At 44.3% G+C, this 21,030-nt stretch overlaps 1 protein-coding gene across 1 annotated transcript; it reads left to right on the top strand.

The window, feature by feature from the left end:
- Positions 1 to 4,561: 4,561 nt before the first annotated feature.
- THNSL1 (threonine synthase like 1) lies at positions 4,562 to 14,982 on the top strand. Its single transcript, XM_075271712.1, has 2 exons — positions 4,562 to 4,585; positions 12,283 to 14,982. The coding sequence occupies exon 2, from the start codon at positions 12,341 to 12,343 to the stop codon at positions 14,525 to 14,527; it is 2,187 nt and encodes a 728-aa protein (XP_075127813.1). The 5' UTR covers positions 4,562 to 4,585; positions 12,283 to 12,340; the 3' UTR covers positions 14,528 to 14,982.
- Positions 14,983 to 21,030: the final 6,048 nt, after the last annotated feature.

Here is a 21,030-nt window from a genome sequence, read left to right as displayed (position 1 = left end):
TATTTATAACCCCAATATATTCTTTGAATTCCCAGTCAGACAATGGCACTGTATACCAGTAGTAAAAATTGTGGGTGCACGTAACCCCAATATATTCTTTGAATTACCAGTCAGAAACTGGCACTATATGGCAGTAGCAAGAAATGAGGGTATTTGTATTCCCAATATACTCTTTGAATTCCCAGTCAGACAATGGCACTGTATACCAGTAGTAAAAATTGTGGGTGCACGTAACCCCAATATATTCTTTGAATTACCAGTCAGAAACTGGCACTATATGGCAGTAGCAAGAAATGAGGGTATTTATAACCCCAATATATTCTTTGAATTCCCAGTCAGACAATGGCACTGTATACCAGTAGTAAAAATTGTGGGTGCACGTAACCCCAATATATTCTTTGAATTCCCAGTCAGAAACTGGCACTATATGGCAGTAGCAAGAAATGAGGGTATTTGTATTCCCAATATACTCTTTGAATTCCCAGTCAGACAATGGCACTGTATACCAGTAGTAAAAATTGTGGGTGCACGTAACCCCAATATATTCTTTGAATTACCAGTCAGAAACTGGCACTATATGGCAGTAGCAAGAAATGAGGGTATTTATAACCCCAATATATTCTTTGAATTCCCAGTCAGACAATGGCACTGTATACCAGTAGTAAAAATTGTGGGTGCACGTAACCCCAATATATTCTTTGAATTACCAGTCAGAAACTGGCACTATATGGCAGTAGCAAGAAATGAGGGTATTTGTATTCCCAATATACTCTTTGAATTCCCAGTCAGACAATGGCACTGTATACCAGTAGTAAAAATTGTGGGTGCACGTAACCCCAATATATTCTTTGAATTCCCAGTCAGACACTGGCACTATATGGCAGTAGCAAGAAATGAGGGTATTTGTATTCCCAATATATTCTTTGAATTCCCAGTCAGACAATGGCACTGTATACCAGTAGTAAAAATTGTGGGTGCACGTAACCCCAATATATTCTTTGAATTACCAGTCAGACACTGGCACTATATGGCAGTATCAAGAAATGAGGGTATTTGTATTCCCAATATATTCTTTGAATTCCCAGTCAGACAATGGCACTGTATACCAGTAGTAAAAATTGTGGGTGCACGTAACCCCAATATATTCTTTGAATTCCCAGTCAGACACTGGCACTATATGGCAGTAGCAAGAAATGAGGGTATTTGTATTCCCAATATATTCTTTGAATTCCCAGTCAGACAATGGCACTGTATACCAGTAGTAAAAATTGTGGGTGTATATAGCCCCAATTCTATTGCTAGGGGACTTGCAGGGTATTTCTGGGGTGAAGGTGGGGGGGCACACCGTTGGAACGGGTATCGGGGTATATATCGGGTATACGGGAATACACTGACAGTGTATTCCATTCAGGATCCTGGGAAAGCTGGGTTGCGGCGATTGAGCCCGTCAGTGCCACGTTACACTGACAAGCTTCTCCCTGGAATTTAGCTCTTACAAGAGCTGTTGGTTGTCTTCTCCTTCCTATCCTAGCCTGTCCCTGCCTACCCAGAATCTAAGCCCTAGCTAGCTGGACGGAAACCTCCGTCCTCGGTGAATTGCAAGCTCAGAATGACGCGAACCTGGGTGGCGCTGTTCTTTTAAATTAGAGGTCACATGTTTTCGGCAGCCAATGGGTTTTGCCTACTTTTTTCAACGTCACCGGTGTCGTAGTTCCTGTCCCACCTACCCTGCGCTGTTATTGGAGCAAAAAAGGCGCCAGGGAAGGTGGGAGGGGAATCGAGTAATGGCGCACTTTACCACGCGGTGTTCGATTCGATTCGAACATGCCGAACAGCCTAATATCCGATCGAACATGAGTTCGATAGAACACTGTTCGCTCATCTCTAGTAGTGTCCATAAAGAGAAATACTAACCCCTTGAAAGTCTGATTCACACCTTGCTCTCTTAATCCCAGTCCTATAGGGGGTGCTGTAGTAGCAGATACTACTAAGCCCTGGATCATTTGGTGGCCCCAAAGGTCCCTCTGCCACATAACGGTATGTTCACACAGCTGAACTTTTCAGCATGATTAAAATTTGCAGTGGAATTTGTAAATTCTGCACCTACAGTGTTGGCCAAAAGTATTGGCACCCCTGCAATTCTGTCAGAGAATACTCAGTTTCTTCCAGACAGTGATTGCAATCACAAATTCTTTGGTATTATTATATTCATTTAATTTGTCTTCAATGGAAAACCACAAAAAGAATTGCCAAAAAACCAAATTGGATATAATTCCACACCAAACATAAAAAAGGGGGTGGACAAAAGTATTGGCACTGTTTGAAAAATCATGTGATGCTTCTCTAATTTGTGTAATTAACAGCACCTGTTACTTACCTGAGGCACCTAACAGGTGGTGGCAATAACTAAATCACACTTGCAGCCAGTTGAAATGGATTAAAGTTGACTCCACCTCTGTCCTGTGTCCTTGTGTGACCACATTGAGCATGGAGAAAAGAAAGAAGACCAAAGAACTGTCTGAGGACTTGAGAAGCAAAATTGTGAGGAAGCATGAGCAATCTCAAGGCCACAAGTCCATCTCCAAAGACCTGAATGTTCCTGTGTCTACTGTGCGCAGTGTCATCAAGAAGTTTAAAGCCCATGGCACTGTGGCTAACCTCCCTAGATGTGGACGGAAAAGAAAAATTGACGAGAGATTTCAACGCAAGATTGTGCGGATGGTGGATAAAGAACCTCGACTAACATCCAAACAAGTTCAAGCTGTCCTGCAGTCCGAGGGTATGACAGTGTCAACCCGTACTATCCGTCAGCGTCTGAATAAAAAGGGACTGTATGGTAGGAGACCCAGGAAGACCCCACTTCTTACCCAGAGACATAAAAAAGCCAGGCTGGAGTTTGCCAAAACTTACCTGAGAAAGCCAAAAACGTTTTGGAAGAATGTTCTCTGGTCAGATGAGACAAAAGTAGGAAAAGGCCTCAACATAGAGTTTACAGGAAAAAAAGAGGCCTTCAAAGAAAAGAGCACGGTCCCTACAGTCAGACATGGCGGAGGTTCCCTGATGTTTTGGGGTTGCTTTGCTGCCTCTGGCACTGGACTGCTTGACCGTGTGCATGGCATTATGAAGTCTGAAGACTACCAACACATTGTGCAGCATAATGTAGGGCCCAGTGTGAGAAAGCTGGGTCTCCCTCAGAGGTCAGGGGTCTTCCAGCAGGACAATGACCCAAAACACACTTCAGGTCAGCACTAGAAAATGGTGGTGAGAGAAAGCCCTGGAGACTTGTAAAGTGGCAGCAATGAGTCCAGCCCTGAATCCCATAGAACACCTGTGGGGGAGGGGGAGAGATCTCTTGGTGGCAGTTTGGAGAAGGCCCCTTCACATCTCAGGGGGGACCGGGAGCAGTTTGCCAAAGAAGAATGGTCTAAGATTCCAGCAGAGCCTTGTAAGAAACTCATTGCTGGTTACCGGAAGCGGTTGTGCGCAGTTATTGTGTCTAAAGGTTGTGCTACCAAGTATTAGGCTGAGAGCGCCAATACTTCTGTCCGGCCCATTTTTGGAGTTTTGTGTAAAATGATCAATGATTTGACCTTTTTTTCATTCTCTTTTGTGTTTTTTCATTGCAAGCAAAATAAATGAATATATTTTTTTTTCTTGAACTGTAATTTTTATTAAATTTTTAAACAAGATATACAACCATAAAGAATAGACATACAATAATACAATAAAAACCAAAGAGTTTATGCTTGCAATCATTTTTTGGAAGAACACGAGTATTATCTGACAGAATTGCAGGGGGGGCAATACTTTTGGCCAACACTGTACCAGTATTTTTCCACCCGCCATTCACTTCTATTGGAGTTATCAGAAAAAATCAGCTAGAGGAACATTTCAGTAAATGATTACCATTAAAATCAATGGAAGCTGATATCAGGCGGATTTTGTGGCTGATTTTGAGGACACTACATGTATGAGAAGATAACCCGGACACAATAAGGAAATCATGGGTGGTTTCTGACAAGTTCTGGAAATTTCCTGCATTTTTAGTCATATCCATTAGCAATCGATCAAGACAAAAAATGTCACCCCAAGGATGATCTGGACTTTGATGGACTTGAAGCAGGGACATGACCAAGACAAGGGAATAGCATCCAAAATCCTGGACTATCCTGCTCAGTCCGGGATAGTTATGAGAGAAGTCCTGACCTGTACTGATCATGGCTGGTTTCTCACAACTCCCAGACCATTCCTCAGACCGTTCCACCACTACATTGGCTACAAAATCTTTGCAACATTTTGAATTATTTATATTTGCAAAAAAAAAATTCTAACTTTTTAATTGTCTACCAATATCAATATGGTTATATTTGCGGGAAAGAATACTATTATAGCATTAGAAGGTGTGCGTTTGGCTTGTGTGAATACAGTCTAGCAGTGTGTGAAGTATTTCCCCTTTAAGACGTTTCCCTTTTAATGCAAGTGAAGTGAAGCATGCTGGGAATGGGAGGGAGGGAGGAAGGAGGGAGCACAGACCTGCCTTGTGCTGCTGGTATCAGTGCACATGTAAACAGCCTCAGCTCTGCAGGTAAGGAGCACATACATAGCTGACGCCTTACTGCGACATTGTGCAATTCCTTGCCAGTTTTAATGGTAACGTATATATACATAGTATAAATAAAGTGGATACTTTGTTACAATGCAACCCTTGGATATTATAATTTTACATACAGTGAAAAGTGCACATTTTATAAATCCATTATACACAAAATTATTGAATTCACTATTACCATGCCCTTTATATTTTGGTCGCCTCATGGCGACTTTGTAGACATTACAAGCTGTGCCTGTAAATAGTTGCAGACCGCTCGTGTCCTTAGACATACATTGACTTTCACAATCTGTCCAAATAGTCCAAGAGCTGTTAAAAATGACAGAAGGTCCCAGTTTTTGCATAACATACACTTGTTACTGACATGGATTTGTTGCAGAGATTTTGGCGACTGTTTCATTCATTTGAATGGAACTTGCAATAAATCCATATTCTTGCCGTCTAAACAATTCTGACACATTGTGACAGTGGCGTAAATACCGGGAGAGCAGCGGGAGTGGCTGTCACAGGGCCCGGGACATTAGGGGGCCCAACCCCAGCATGTCATTGGCCCTATTTACTTACCAATCCTTGCTCCTGCTCACGGTCACTTGTGCTTCCCATTCTGTGGAGGTGGCTGTGAGCAGGAATGGGGACCAGTAAGTGAGGCCGCAGGCCCGCAAACCCCACAAACACTGCTACCATTATATTCTGTTCAGATACTAGAGTATAATGATCAGCAGACCAGGGGAGGTGAGAAAACATTAAAATGCACTGTTACTTACTAGAGATGAGCGAGTACTGTTTGGATCAGCCGATCCGAACAGCACGCTCCATAGAAATGAATGGATGCACCTGGTACTTCCGCTTTGACGGCGGCCGGCCGCTTAACCCCCCTCGTGCCGGCTACGTCCATTCATTTCTATGCGAGCGTGCTGTTCGGATCGGCTGATCCGTACAGTACTCGCTCATCTCTATTACTTACCTCTCCTGCGCTCCAGCAGGCTTTGGGCCTTCTTGGTCTCCGTAGGCCAGGCTGATGTCATTATGTGTCATGACACATGCCTGGCTCACGTGATGTCTGGTCCACCATTGAAGAAGGCTGAAAGTAGCGGAGAGTGCTCTGGAGTCAGGGAGAGGTATGGGGCCACTATGGCGCATAATAGTATTTTCAGGGGCCACTATGGGACATAACATTGTGTGCAGGGCCCACTATGGGGCATAATACTGTGTGCAGGGCCCACTAAGGGACATAATACTGTGTGCAGGGGCCACTATGGGGCATAATACTGTGTGCAGGGGCCACTATTGGGGATAATACTGTGTGCAGGGGCCACTATGGGGGATAATACTGTATGGAGGGGCCACTATTGGGGCATAATACTGTGTGCAGGGGCCACTATGGGGGATAATACTGTGTGCAGGAGCCACTATGGGGGATAATACTGTGTGCAGGGGCCACTATGGGGGATAATACTGTGTGCAGGGGCCCCTATGGGGGATAATACTGTGTGCAGGGGCCACTATGGGAGATAATACTGTGTGCAGGGGCCACTATGGGGGATAATACTGTGTGCAGGGGCCACTATGGGGGATAATACTGTGTGCAGGGGCCACTATGGGACATAATACTGTGTGCAGGGACCACTATGGGACATAGTACTGTGTAGGGGCCACTATGGGGCATAATACTGTGTGTAGGGGCCACTATGGGGCATAATACTGTGTGCAGGGGCTACTATAGGGCATAATACTGTGTGACAATTGGGTGGTGCCATTCTCTTTGACAAAGGGGTGTGTCCCTGCACTGTCTGGTTTTGCCAGTACTGGTTGGATAGTGTGAGAGTTTGCAGCTTCAATGTACCGGTAGTCTTAAATTTCTACGAGGAATAACAGGCGAATGGCACGAGACAGATACAGTCCTATGAAAAAGTTTGGGCACCCCTATTAATCTTAATCATTTTTAGTTCTAAATATTTTGGTATTTGCAACAGCCATTTCAGTTTGATATATCTAATAACTCATGGACACAGTAATATTTCAGGATTGAAATGAGGTTTATTGTACTAACAGAAAATGCGCAATATGCATTAAACCAAAATTTGACCGGTGCAAAAGTATGGGCACCTCAACAGAAAAGTGACATTAATATTTAGTACATCCTCCTTTTGCAAAGATAACAGCCTCGAGTCGCTTCCTGTAGCTTTTAATCAGTTCCTGGATCCTGGATAAAGGTATTTTGGACAAACAATTCAAGTTCAGTTAAGTTAGATGGTCGCCGAGCATGGACAGCCCGCTTCAAATCATCCCACAGATGTTCAATGATATTCAGGTCTGGGGACTGGGATGGCCATTCCAGAACATTGTAATTGTTCCTCTGCATGAATGCCTGAGGATTTGGAGCAGTGTTTTGGATCATTGTCTTGCTGAAATATCCATCCCCGGCGTAACTTCAACTTCGTCACTGATTCTTGAACATTATTCTCAAGAATCTGCTGATACGGAGTGGAATCCATGCGACCCTCAACTTTAACAAGATTCCCGATGCCGGCATTGGCCACACAGCCCCAAAGCATGATGGAACCTCCACCAAATTTTACAGTGGGTAGCATGTGTTTTTCTTGGAATGCTGTTTCTTTTTGGACGCCATGCATAACGCCTTTTTTTATAACCAAACAACTCAATTTTTGTTTCCAAAATGAAGCTGCCTTGTCCAAATGTGCTTTTTCATACCTCAGGTGACTCTGTTTGTGGCGTACGTGCAGAAACGGCTTCTTTCTCATCACTCTCCCATACAGCTTCTATTTGTGCAAAGTGCGCTGTATAGTTGACCGATGCACAGTGACACCATCTGCAGCAAGATGATGCTGCAGCTCTTTGGAGGTGGTCTGTGGATTGTCCTTGACTGTTCTCACCATTCTTCTTCTCTGCCTTTCTGATATTTTTCTTGGCCTTCCACTTCTGGGCTTAACAAGAACTGTCCCTGTGGTCTTCCATTTCCTTACTATGTTCCTCACAGTGGAAACTGACAGGTTAAATCTCTGAGACAACGTTTTGTATCCTTCCCCTGAACAACTATGTTGAACAATCTTTGTTTTCAGATCATTTGAGAGCGGGCTGTCCATGCTCGGCGACCATCAAACTTAACTGAACTTGAATTGTTTTGTAGAAAGAAATGGTCCAAAATCCCTTCATCCAGGATCCAGGAACTGATTAAAAGCTACAGGAAGCGACTAGAGGCTGTTATCTTTGCAAAAGGAGGATGTACTAAATATTAATGTCACTTTTCTGTTGAGGTGCCCATATTTTTGCACCGGTCAAATTTTGGTTTAATGCATATTGCGCATTTTCTGTTAGTACAATAAACCTCATTTCAATCCTGAAATATTACTGTGTCCATCAGTTATTAGATATATCAAACTGAAATGGCTGTTGCAAACACCAAAATATTTAGAACTAAAAATGATTAAGATTAATAGGGGTGCCCAAACTTTTTCATAGGACTGTATAAGAAAAGGATCTCTAGAATTGTTATTTCAAGGTGAATACAAGCATTTACTAACACAGACATGTCAGGAGAGGGGACAGGTCTTCTTTAAGTAAATCGCTGGGTTGGCTTCACCCCTGGTGCCCAATCTCTGGTGCTCTCGGATACACAGTTGCTAGGATACAGATTTACGTACCTGGTATACGATAAGTAAGAAACAACATCAAAGAGGCTTCTATTCCCGGCAGAATTCCTGTGTTACGTACTGTATACGAAATACAGCATATGTATGCAAAGGAAGCCGGGGTGCAGAATTGTTCTGTATCCTACACGTGTACAGTACTGTGCAAAAGTTTTAAACAGCTTGAGGGATACAATGCTATACCGTAAGAATGCTTTCAGAAATAGAAGGGTTAATAGTTTATTTTTGTCAGTTATTAGAGATGAGCGAATAGTATTCGAAACTGCTGTTTGGAATACCTTGCTTACATAGGAATGAATGGGAGCGGGCGAACTACAAGGGGTTAAGCGTCGGTGTGCGGCCGCTCCCAATCATTCCTATGGAGCGAGTATTCGAATACTATTTGCTCATCTCTATCAGCTACCAACATGTAGTGAATGAAGAAAAGAGAAATGTAAATCCCATCCATATTTGGTGTGACCTTTGCCCTTTGCCTTCCGTCAGTTCTTCTCGGTACTTGCAGACAGTTTTTGGCAGAACTCGGCATGGGGGTTGGTCCCGCCATCTTAGGGCTAGTTCACATGGGGCCAAAGGGGCGGATTTTGACAGCGGAATCCAAGTCATAATCCACCCCTTTACAATGGTGGTCTATGCAGACCACCGGGCTTTTTTTTCCCGCTAGCGGCGGGCTGCCGCAGCAGCTCCCTCCTATGTCAGCTCATTCATTTGAGCCGACAGCGGAGGGGAAAGCCGCGACCGCGATGGTCGCGGCAGGCGGGTTTTGACAAGAGAGAGACGCGGCACACCGCGTCTCTCTCGGTGTCAAAACCCGCGCGGGCAGTTCACGTGTGAACAGACCCTTAGAGAACTAAGCACAGATCTTGTGTGGATGTTGCTTGCTCTAATCCGTCTGTCTCTTCATGTAACCCCAGACAGACTGGATGATGGTGAGATGAGGGCTATATCTGTGAGGGCCTTATCATCACCTCAAGGACTCCTCCTCTTCAGTCACTTCATTATGTATTGTTTATTTCGTATTCTGTCCATAATCTTGCACTGCAGATTAGCCGGGACGGTACATGTATGACATCTGTGTGCCATCCGTGCCTCATTCTCTGCTGTCAGAGAGCACAGGCTGCAAAATGGGCAGGTATAGGACCTGCGCTGAGTATTGCCTCGGGCTCATGGCCGCAGATATGGGACTGTGATAATACAGTTGTATGGATGTGGCCAAAGAAATGAATGTTAGCTGGGAAAACACGACTAACACACTGACAAACTATACGTTCATGTGTATGGAACCAATTGTTTAAAATTTTTTTGGAAGAATCCCCTTAAGGAATTGACACTTACAGTTTGTGCACATGGATCGGGATGTTCTTGTCACCGACTAGACTATTTACGCAGGGAGCCAATATACATCATGTATCAGGAAAGTCAGAGTTACTGGTGTGACATACTTTCCCTCTATTTTTCTAATAAAACACAAAACCAGCGTCACTGGTTACAGATCCCCTGGCCTAAGCAATGCTCCACGTGGAGGAAGAGTCCGTGCTACATTCATATGCAAAGAATTGTTGATTGTACAGACATTTATTAGTAAGAGACATGCCGGGCGCCTCTCCAGGTATCTTTGACCTTGTAGTATTGCGAATTACTGGCTGGAAATTGTGTTAACCTTCCGTTTCCATCTGGCAAAGATTGTGTGAAAAGTCTCCTAGCTGTCAGCCTAGGAAGCACACAGCATGGCTTAGACATCTGTAGAATGAGGTTTAGATGCCCTCTAATGACATAGAGATGAACAAGTTATGGGGTGGGGGACTATGGATGGACCGAGGATAGGGAAGAACATGTCTGACAACTTGTAGTACTCAAAGCTGCCACTGTCACCCTTGTAAACCCTTGAGGGTGCCCATGGGGGTTTTCTGTGTCCTTGAAGTAAATCGTAAAGGGTTATGTTGGTAATTTAAAGTTATCCTCTATCCAGTGGACCGATCACTTGAATTGTTACCAGTCAGGATTACGGGGGTCTCATAGAGTGGTAGATCCAGCATGGGCGTTCATTTTCTGTGGGATTTATGTACAGCATATGGCTATCTCCAACAGTCCCACAAGAAAGGATGGAGTTGCATTGACCATATTTGACCTACCACTTTATTCATATGTAGGAACGGGGCCCTGTTCTCCTGGCTCGTGAGTTTCAGTGGTCATTCCACTGGATAGAGGATAACTTTAACGGGTTTTCCTGGACTTATTAATTGATGACCTGTTCTTAGGTTAAGTCGTCTATTATAGATCGTCCAGGATCCGACACCCGGGACCCCCGCGGCAGCCTCTTCTGCACTTACCAAGCACAGCAGAGTAAATGAGTGCAGCAGCTGTGCTTGGTATCACAGCCAATTGATCACAGCATAAGCAGTGTCAGGGAGGTGAAAAGCTCCTTGGGCACCTTCAAAGGTTTACAACGGTGACGATAGTAGTTTTGAGCACTACATGTTGTCAGACATGGTCTTGCCTTCTCAGACAGCAGTAAGAGTTAAATGTTCCCCTATCCTGAGAGCATCCATAGTTTCCCAGCTCATAACTTGTCCATCAATATGTCACTAGACGTTTTCTTCCCCATTCTCATAATCAGTGAGTCCCAATGGTCTGACCTCCATCGATCAGACAATTACATCCTATCAGGTGGTTAAAGGGATCCTATCATTCAGATGGCATTTTTTGTATCTAACATGTCGGAATAGCCTTAAGAAAGGCTATTCGTCTCCCACCTTTAGATGTCTTCTCCTGGCTGCCGTTCCGTAGAAATACCAGTTTTCTTCTGTATGCAAATTAGCTCTCTCGCGGCACTAGGGGCTGGCCACAGCGCTCAAACAGCACTGGGGGCATCCCCAATGCTGCAAGAGAACTCTCCAGCGCCGCCTCCATCTTCTTCAGGATCGTCCTCTTCACGCGTCTTCTTCCGGGGATTGGCTTGAGACTTGTAGGCCTCCGACCTCGAGCAGATACGACTGCACATGCCCAGAGGCCACAAGAAAATGGTTGCTTACTTACTGTGTAAGCGGCCATTTTTCTTGTGGCCGTGGGCATGCGCATTCGGCTCTGCCCGAAGCCTACAAGTTTCACCGCCTGCGCCGGAAGAAGACGCATGAAGAAGATGGACGTGGCTCTGGAGAGTTCTCTGGCAGCATTGGGGACGCCCCCAGTACTGCGAGAGAACTCATTTGCATACAGAAAAAAAACAGCATTTCTACGGATCGGCAGCCCAGACAAGACATCTAAAGGTAGGAGACGAATAGCCTTTCTTAAGTCTATTCCGACGTGTTAGGGACAAAAAATGCCATCTGAATGATAGGATCCCTTTAAAACATAAATGGAATACCCCTCATAGATTGTAAGCCCTCGTGGGCAGGGCCCTCTACCCACAGTGCCAGTCAGTCATTGTTTGTATCATATCTCTTTGTACGTTTTGTACGCTCAGATTCCAAGGCTACATGTACATGGTATTGTCATACACTCTCCATGTTCTAATTTGTGTGCCTTTTATGGCACCACTTGATGTATTATAGAGGTACGACGAAGCCTACGACAATCTGTAAGAATAAAAAAGATACTCCATGGGTCACATTTACTGATACTGTCTTTAGACCAGACAGTCTATAAATACAGCGCATTCTTACAGATTGTCTAGTCTACATACAGTATATACCACCTGTTAGTTGGCTCCTCTGTACCAGAATTTTGTGCCAAAATTGTGTTGCAATTTCAATGCATTAAAGTCACGTTGCCTTTTTGACAAGAAATTCCACTTTCCCATTAAGCCGCACTGAATAAAATCGAGAGCCATGTAGAGGAACTTTATGACCCCATACCATCGACTTCATACATACCAGAGATCGGGAAAGCCATTGTGTGCCATATGTATTCGCTTTATCGTTTGCATATGTGTTTTTGTATATACATTTAGTCCTACATGTTTCAAATTTTTTTGCTTTATGTGATGAAATATTTATTTTTGTTTTTCAGCAAGTCATACCAATGAATGTGGTAACAATACAGATAGACGTTTAGAAATCTGAAACAAATGGCAAGTCTCTCCAGTCTGCGTTCCATAAATAAGATGTCTAGGTTTCTGTTTTCGAAATCCTTGACACATTCCAAGCTAAGGAAACTATGGCTGTCAACTCTCAGTTCTCTTGTTGGAGAGAAGAATTTGATTCTAATGGGGCCTCCAGGGTCTGGGAAGACCTCTGTCGGGAGAGTACTTGGCCAAAAACTTGGCTGCCCCGTTATAGATGTAGATGACGACGTCCTTGAAAAAACCTGGAATACGAGCGTCTCCGATAAATTGCAGGATGTTGGTGATGAGCAATTTTTAGAGGAGGAAGGAAAAGCCTTTTTAAAGTTTTCAGCATCTGGAAGTGTAATTTCCCTTACGGGATCCAACCCTCTTCACCCCAGCAGCATGGAACACACGAAGAAAAATGGAATAGTCGTTTATCTTGATGTCCACTCGCAGGATATCATTGAGAGGCTCGAAAGAATGAAAGTGGATCGCATTGTTGGCCAAAGGTCCGGCACTTCAATTGGCGACATACTTAAGAAAAGGAAGCGTTTTTATAAAAAGTGGCATGATGTGCGTGTCCTTTGTCAGACGGGGGATTGTGTAGAAGTTGTGGCTGACAAAGTGATTGATGCAGTTAAGAGATATCAGCACGCAGAGTCCGAAACCTTTGTTTCTACAAGATGTCAAGAGCCAAATGAAAAACAATCGAAATTCTTCAGTGATGTGGTCATCGAAGGCTTGGCCGGTGATGGTGGACTTTACGTTCCTAGAAGTGGCCTTCCCAAGCTCACTGCTGGTGAATGGAGAAGACTAGTCGACTTGTTATATGTTGAAAGGGCTCAGATAATATTAGAAAGGTGTATACATCCAGATGATGTACCACCTGTAGTTTTAGGTGAAATTCTTGAAAAAGCCTACGGCGACAACTTTTCTTGCAATAAAATTGCTCCAGTCAGACACTTGTCAGGCAACCAATTCATCCTTGAACTATTTCATGGGCCAACGGCTTCATTCAAGGACCTGGCCTTACAGTTCATGCCTCATATTTTCGCCTATTGCATTCCCAAAGTTTGTAACAACCTAGTCTTAGTAGCTACCTCTGGAGACACGGGCAGCGCGGTCCTTGATGGGTTCAGCCGCCTCAGTGACCTTGACAAGCGAAGAATTGCCGTGTTTTGTCTCTATCCAGAAAATGGAATAAGCCAAGTGCAAAAATCACAAATTATTGCCTGCCAGGGAGACAATGGATTAGCGGTGGGAGTCGAAACGGATTTTGATTTCTGCCAGAAAGCCATCAAAGAAATGTTCACCAATCCGGAATTCACTGGATATCTTACAGCTGAATATGGGACAAGTCTAAGTACAGCCAACTCCATCAACTGGGCCAGACTGCTTCCTCAGATTGTATACCATGCCTCGGCATATCTAGATCTGGTTGACCAAGGTTTTCTTACATTTGGATCCCCAGTCGATGTGTGTATTCCCACTGGAAATTTTGGCAATATCATGGCTGCACTTTATGCCAAGCAAATGGGAATTCCCATCCGTAAATTTATCTGCGCGTCCAATCAAAATCATATATTGACCGATTTTATAAAAAGTGGACTTTATGACCTCAGAGGAAGAAAACTGCTGCCGTCCTTCTCCCCGGCCATCGATATCCTTAAATCTTCCAATTTGGAACGCTATTTGCATATGATAGCAAACCAAGATGAGCGACTTGTCAACAAACTGTATAGTCAGCTGGACAGTCAAGGTTATTTTCAGTTACCAGAAAGCGTACTGCGTCTTTTACAGCAGGACCTTATTGGTGATTGGTGCTCGGAGACAGACTGCGTATCGGCGATCCGTGCCGTTTATGATGCAACGGGATACATCCTGGACACACACACAGCTGTTGCCAAAGTAGTTGCAGACAGGGTGCAGGACCGTACATGTCCAGTTATCATATCATGTACGGCTCATTACTCCAAGTTTGCACCTGTTATTTTACAAGCTTTAAGGGTTGAAGAAATTAAGCAAAATCCATTAACTCAGCTCCATGTGTTAAATTCCTTCCACCCTTTGCCGCCGGCTCACAAGTCCCTGTTAGGGATGCTCAAAGACAGTCACCATCACAAGAGCCATATGTGCCCGGCTGACTCAAGCCACGTGATGGCCCTTGTCGAAAACTACCTACAAAGTCTATTTTTAAAGGTTCAGTGAGGCAAAGGCGGTAATGATCTTTCCTATGAAGTCCTCTACTGGAAAAGCCAGACGTTCGATAAGGATAAAAAACACAATAGCGAAATAACTTCCGCCAAAACAGATTAGGAAAATGAGCAAAACATAGTAACATTGCAGGAAAGCTATTTCAATGCTAATTTGGAAGAGGAAAGACCTCGGCTGCAAGAATCTAAAATTAGGCCGAGAAAATGACTTATTTAGAGGGTTTTGCCAGGAATGTATTGTGAGCCGGAGGAAAACATGTCACTGAATGCTTCGTAATTGTGGTGGAAGTGGATACAATGAATACTGATAGCAGACTATGGATTGAGTCATATACAGGACCTGCAGAGCATTACAGGCTACTCCCTAATATATACCTATTACCTGTTAGGGGAGAACAGGCTCACAATGTCTCTAAACTGGTCCTTTATTGTGCTAAATGTATTTGGATTCAATGTATATCTGTAACAGGTCCAATTAAAGGCACCACTCTACAATGTATATCAACTACATTATTTAATAGGCTCCTCTAAACCGATATTGCCACAGTTGGAATTTTTTCTCTAGCCCCTACCCTTCCCAAGAAATCTTAGTTTCAGCATAATTGTGCTTTCTATTGTCAGGTGGGTGGTCCCTGTCTGTCTGCTTCTACCTGACACCACCCACTTGACAATGGTGAACATCACCGTGCTGAAACAGCATTGATTGCTCTGGAATGGAAAGGGCTAGAGGAAAAAAAAAATCTATTGAAGGATGTTAGACCTGGAGTTGGTCTAAGATTCTCTTTAAAGGGATTCTACCATTAAAACATTTTTTTTTGTGGATAAGACGTCGGAATAGCCTTTAGAAAGGCTATTCGTCTCTTATCTGTAGACGTGGTCTCCACTGCGCCGTTCCTTAGAAATACCGGTTTTTACCGGTATGCAAATGAGTTCTCCCGCAGCGATGGGGGCGGGCCCCAGTGCTCAAACAGCGATGAGGGCGTCCCCTCCGCTGCCAGAGAAGTGTCTCCAAGCGCCGCCTCCTTCTTCGTCCGCCGCGTCATCTTCAATGTCTTCCGGCGCAGGCTCGTAACTTCTAGCAGAGCAGAGGAGACTGCAGGCGCACAGGTCACAGGAAAATGGCCGCTTGCACAGTATTGTTAGCGGCCATTTTCCCGTGGCCTGTGCGCCTGCGCAGACTGCTCTGCTCTGCTAGGTTACGAGTCGGCGGCGGAAGAAGATATTGAACATGACGCGGCGGACGAAGAAGGAGGCGGCACTTGGAGACACTTTTCTGGCAGTAGTGGGGCCGCCCTCATCACTGTTTGAGCGCTGGGGCCCGCCCCCATTGCTGCGAGAGAACTCATTTGCATACAGGTAAAAACTGGTATTTCTGAGGAACGGCGCGGCGGAGATCACGTCTAAAGGTAAGAGACGAATAGCCTTTCTAAAGGCTATTCCGACGTCTTATCCACAAAAAAAAAAAGTTTTAATGGTCGAATCCCTTTAAAGAGGCTGGCCTACAAAAACTTCATTGCCTATTCACTGCAAGTTCGACTGCTCATTTCTTGTTCCCAGTTGGAACATGGTAGTGGTATGGTACTAAAAGAGTTGCCCCCCCCAACCCCCCCCCCCAAAAAAAAACTATAAGAAACTATCTAAATGATCGCTGGTGATCCAACAGTTGGGCTCTCAACCATCTGATTGTAGAGGTCACTGCAATCACTTCTTTATTACCTATCCTATGGATAAGGAATAAATACTGTATTTTGGGGGACAACTTCTTTATTACACGCAGTTTGTAGTACTTTTGGGCTACAGGTCTAAAGTGCCAGTCTAACCCCTGCACCCTCATAGTTAGTGCCTCTATTTATAGAACTTTAACAAGTAGGCTCTAAAAATAGAACCGCTGAGGCATATTTATTATTAAATTGGATTTTTTGTGCAAAAAATTGTGACTTTGTTCTGTTTTGCACGCCCACGCCACTTTCATGGGGGTGGTCGATGGGGTGCAAAATTTATTATCACTTACACTAGTCCAGTGACAGCATAACAAATCTATAGAGTTGTGTAACATTGCAACATCATCACAATAGATTACAGCCTGTAAATACACACTAACACTACTGTGACATCACTATACATTACATCCTGTAAACATACACCGACACTACTGTGACGTCATAACAAACCTATAGAATTGTACATAAGACTGTGACATCATCGCAATAGAGTGCAACCTATAAGTGACACTTTTGAGATATTATTACAGCAGTTTTCTAAACTGCAAAAAAAGACCCGAAAAATTTTCAATAAAATTAGTAAAATAGGTATACGCAGATTTTATCCGTAAATATGATTCAGAGGTGTAATTCTCCTTTAAGGGCTGGATTGATAATAATAATAATCAATGTCTGCTCCTGATATGGAACAAGCCGCAACGCAACCTCCCTCATCATGCAAATCTCTGATTTCTAGTGACCTCTGGTGGTGCGGTGATGTAAGTGCGTTAAATCTTTTGGAAAACAAATAATTAGTCAAAACTTAACAAACTGTTCGCATTCCATTTGCCGAAATAACATCTGGTTTTGGGTGTAGCCTAATGAGAATCCACTTGACATAAACAGTCACTTGTGAAGCTATGAGGGAATGACAATGATTTGGAATGATGAATGGTTTTTACTTTTCGCTTGGATTAACATACCCTATTCATGTAAATCGTCTTCTCTCCCATCTGCGTTTCAAATATTGTTGAATATAAAGTAAGAAGTCGTCTTGAAATCACAATAGAGCTTCATGAAATATCATAATGATATAATATCATATAATTGGTCGGTATAAGGCTCATTCATCCGAAAATAAAAGAAAACTTCTGGGATTACTTTGGAATTATAATCGTTAAACCACTTCCAATTCCAGTTCTTTGCATCCTTCAATAGCCGCTGCTCCACTGATTTTTTCTCTAGCCCCGACCATTCCCAAGAAATCATTTCTGTTAGTTTCAGCACAATTGTGCTCTCTACTGTCAAGTGGGCGGTCCCTGTCGGGCTGCTCCTGTTTGACACTGCCCACTTGACAGTAGAGAGTGTGATTGCACTGAGACCTGGAGCTTCCTCTAGGGACTAGAGGAAAAAATAGCAACTTCTCCAGAATCAGTGGAGAGACGCCTATTGAAGAATGCAAAATGGTGGTGCAAAGTCTCCTTTAGGCTGTGGCCCCACGTTGCGGAAGCACAACTTTTTTTGTCGCAGATTTTGCTGCGTTTTTTTGAGACCAAGCCAAGAATGGCTACAAAAGGAATGGGAAATATATAGGAAGGTCTTATACTTCTACCTTCTGCTCAATCCACTCCTAGGTTTGGCTTCAAAAACCACAGCAAAATCTGCAACAAAAAAAGTTACCGCAACGTGAGGCCTCAGCCTTAAAGGGGTATTCCCATGACGCTTGTTCACTAACCTGCAGGCTGTTGTGCTCTCTTCACTTCCTGCTTTTCTCGGCACATAAGTGGGCGGGGTTTCACTTGCACGGGATTGGTTGTAAATGAATTACCACAGTGTGAAGCTGATGTAGCAGAGCTGGATTTGAGTCAGTTTGCATTACATACAGAGGTAACGGACTCCCTATCTCTGCCCTTATCAGCCAAATTCAATTAAACCGACAGATAAGAGCTCAGAAATCCCGGAGCTCTCACCTCCCCTATCTGAGAAGCTCCGCTACTTATCAGACACAAACAGCTCAGAGCTGTTCCCAGCCCCTCCCTCCCCCCCTGAGAGCAGGCAGCTACATCACTTGACAGATGAGCAGATAATCTCAAGCGCCATAGAAACGGAGTGTAAACAATGAAGTGAATAAATTAAGATAGCGGCCAAACAAAGCAGTTTTGATAAAGCAATGCATTTAGGAAAATTCTTAAATCCACATAAACTAGCAGTATAGATAGGATCCTTGTGATGGGACAACCACTTTAAAGGTCCATGGTAGTCTATGGGCAGTGAATTACAATTCTGTACACCTGTAGATTGCATTGTAGACTTTTCTTATGTATTTGTCTGGATTATGTAAGGAAATATGTGGTACAGACGGCACAGTGTGCACCAGCTGCTATACCTGTGTCCCGGGAGATTTGGCACCTGAGGCTTTTCACTACTATTTTTTTCCCATATTACACAACACTTTATGAGCAGGACTGTGGAGTCGGTAGGCTGAACCTCTCTGATGTTAGGGTCACGCTGTCTGCGCCATTTTCAGGTCCTTGCCTCGCTATACATTTTCATCAGATCCCTGCCCTACTATACACAAAGGGAGATACTATTATTGTGTAGAAAAACAAGTTGATGAAAAGTTTGTGTAGCAGGTGAGAAGAGATGAGAATACAGTGGAGGTGCAGGGAACCAAATACAGCCAGTCAGCAAACTGCAGAAATGGGAATAGGAGAAGTCTTCATGGTGGTCTGGGCCTGATGGAGAAGAAAGAGCAATACTGATAAGAGAAGACATCACCTGTTCAATCCTTTCCTGTACATATCTGTTTTATAATGTTCACCTAAGAAGATGTCTGCATATAAAACTCTTGAAACTTTAGCATTGGTAAAGAAGTTGTGCTTTGCAGAACCTCTCAGACAGGAGCCTTTCATCTACAGGTATCTTGGATCCTGGGAATTCATATAATACAGTCCTCATCGCCATAGCGGGAGAGGCAGAGACTATATGTTATTGGAGTGAGAGAAGGCACCAAATAATGGCCCTAATTCTGGTCATCCCACGTCTGGGAGCAGTCACCATCACTACTACAACTCCCATAGGGAAGCTGCAGGTGGTATCAGTTACCTTAGTAAGGGTCAATGCACATGGAGTATTTGGGCGTGGATTCTGATGCGGAAAAATTCTGTGTGGATTCTGATGTGGATTCTGCTTCAGAATCCACGCCCAAATACTCCATGTGCATTGACCCTAAAGTTAATCTTGGTTCAACTGCGCTACTGACTTCAGGTCCCCCTTGGCTCAGGGTAAGAGAGAACCCCTTTACAAATGGAAGCCCCCCCATCAGGTACATCGCAGGCCCACCTCAGCACGGTCCAGCCTGGGAGGTGGGCTGGATGAGTGGATTGAGTGTCCTTGGCCTACCATTGACATCACAGCTACGACCACTACTCCCATCCTCCTGTTCCCTCCATTGGGTTATGGCAATTACCAATTTGTCAGCTGATTTCCTTTAGTTTTTCCCTGGGAATCTCAAGTGACCTTTTATCAGCTTCTTATTACAAGGGGCAGGGACCCTGAAGTGTTGCAATGAACCTCCCAGCTAGAGATGAGTGAACCAGTTCCTAACAAATTGGGTTTGTCACAGATTTTCCATAAGTCTCAAGCTCAGTTTTGGGGTTCATCCCATGTATCATGGTGTTAGCGTGGCCCATGCAACCACTAAGGTACAGTCATTCATCATGATTCCCTGAAGCCCACAACAAGAATGGACTGAAGTGATAATAACAATCTTTGCACAATGCTGCAGCACTATAGAAATGGGTGGTCATGCCAAAAGTTCACCAAGGGGCCCCGCCTTTCCTAGTTACGCCACTAGGTGAGCACCTCATATGCTTCAAAGCCAATTAGTCATGATGGTGTTGAAGACCACAAGGAGGGGGGGGGGATAATACTCTGGAGGCCACAAGGAGGGTACTGTCATACTATGGGGGCCACCAAGGAGAGGGTCACTATACTGTGGATGTCACAAGGAGGGTACTATTATACTATGGGGGCCACAAAGAGGGGGGTGATAATATTCTGGAGGCTACAAGGAGGGTACCATCATACTATGGGGGCCACCAAGGAGGTAGGGAATAATACTCTGGAGGCCACAAGGAGGGCACCATCATACTATGGTGGCCACCAAGGATAGGGTCACTATACTGTGGATGTCACAAGGAGGGTACTCTTATACTATGGGGGTCACAAGGAGGGGGTGGTAATATTCTGGAGGCCACAAGGAGGGTACCATCATACTATGGGGGCCACCAAGGAGGGGGTGATAATACTCTGGAGGCCACAAGGAGGGTACCATCATATTATGGGGGCCACCAAGGAGAGGGACACTATACTGTGGATGTCACAAGGAGGGTACTATTATACTATGGGGGCCACAAGGAGGGGTGATAATATTCTGGAGGCCACAAGGAGGGCACCATCATACTATGGGGGCCACCAAGGAGGGGGTCACTATACTGTGGATGTCACAAGGAGGGGACCATTTTACTGTGTGGACCCCAAGGAGTGGATCATGACACTGCCGACACCACAAATAGGGACCCTGTGTATTGTGTGGGACACAAGGAAGGGGCCATTATCCTGTAGAGGTCACACCAAAGGGTCCATTATACTGTTGGTGTCCACAAAGGGGGGGGGGGCATTATTCTGCCATTATACTGTTGGGGGACACTAGAACGGGGCATTTACACTGTTGGGGGGGCTACTAGGAGGGCCGTTATACTATTAGAGGCCACAAGGAAGGGGCCGTTATCCTGTA

This window comes from Leptodactylus fuscus, chromosome 4 (assembly GCF_031893055.1).
Source record: "Leptodactylus fuscus isolate aLepFus1 chromosome 4, aLepFus1.hap2, whole genome shotgun sequence".
Lineage (NCBI taxonomy): Eukaryota > Metazoa > Chordata > Amphibia > Anura > Leptodactylidae > Leptodactylus > Leptodactylus fuscus.
The sequence above is the reverse complement of the archived record's forward strand: the minus strand, read 5'-3'. Positions and strand labels throughout refer to the sequence as shown.

Coding starts and splice junctions, on each gene's coding strand:
- THNSL1 (XM_075271712.1), top strand. CDS start 12,341: ATGGCAAGTCTCTCCAGTCTGCGTTCCATAAATAAGATGTCTAGGTTT.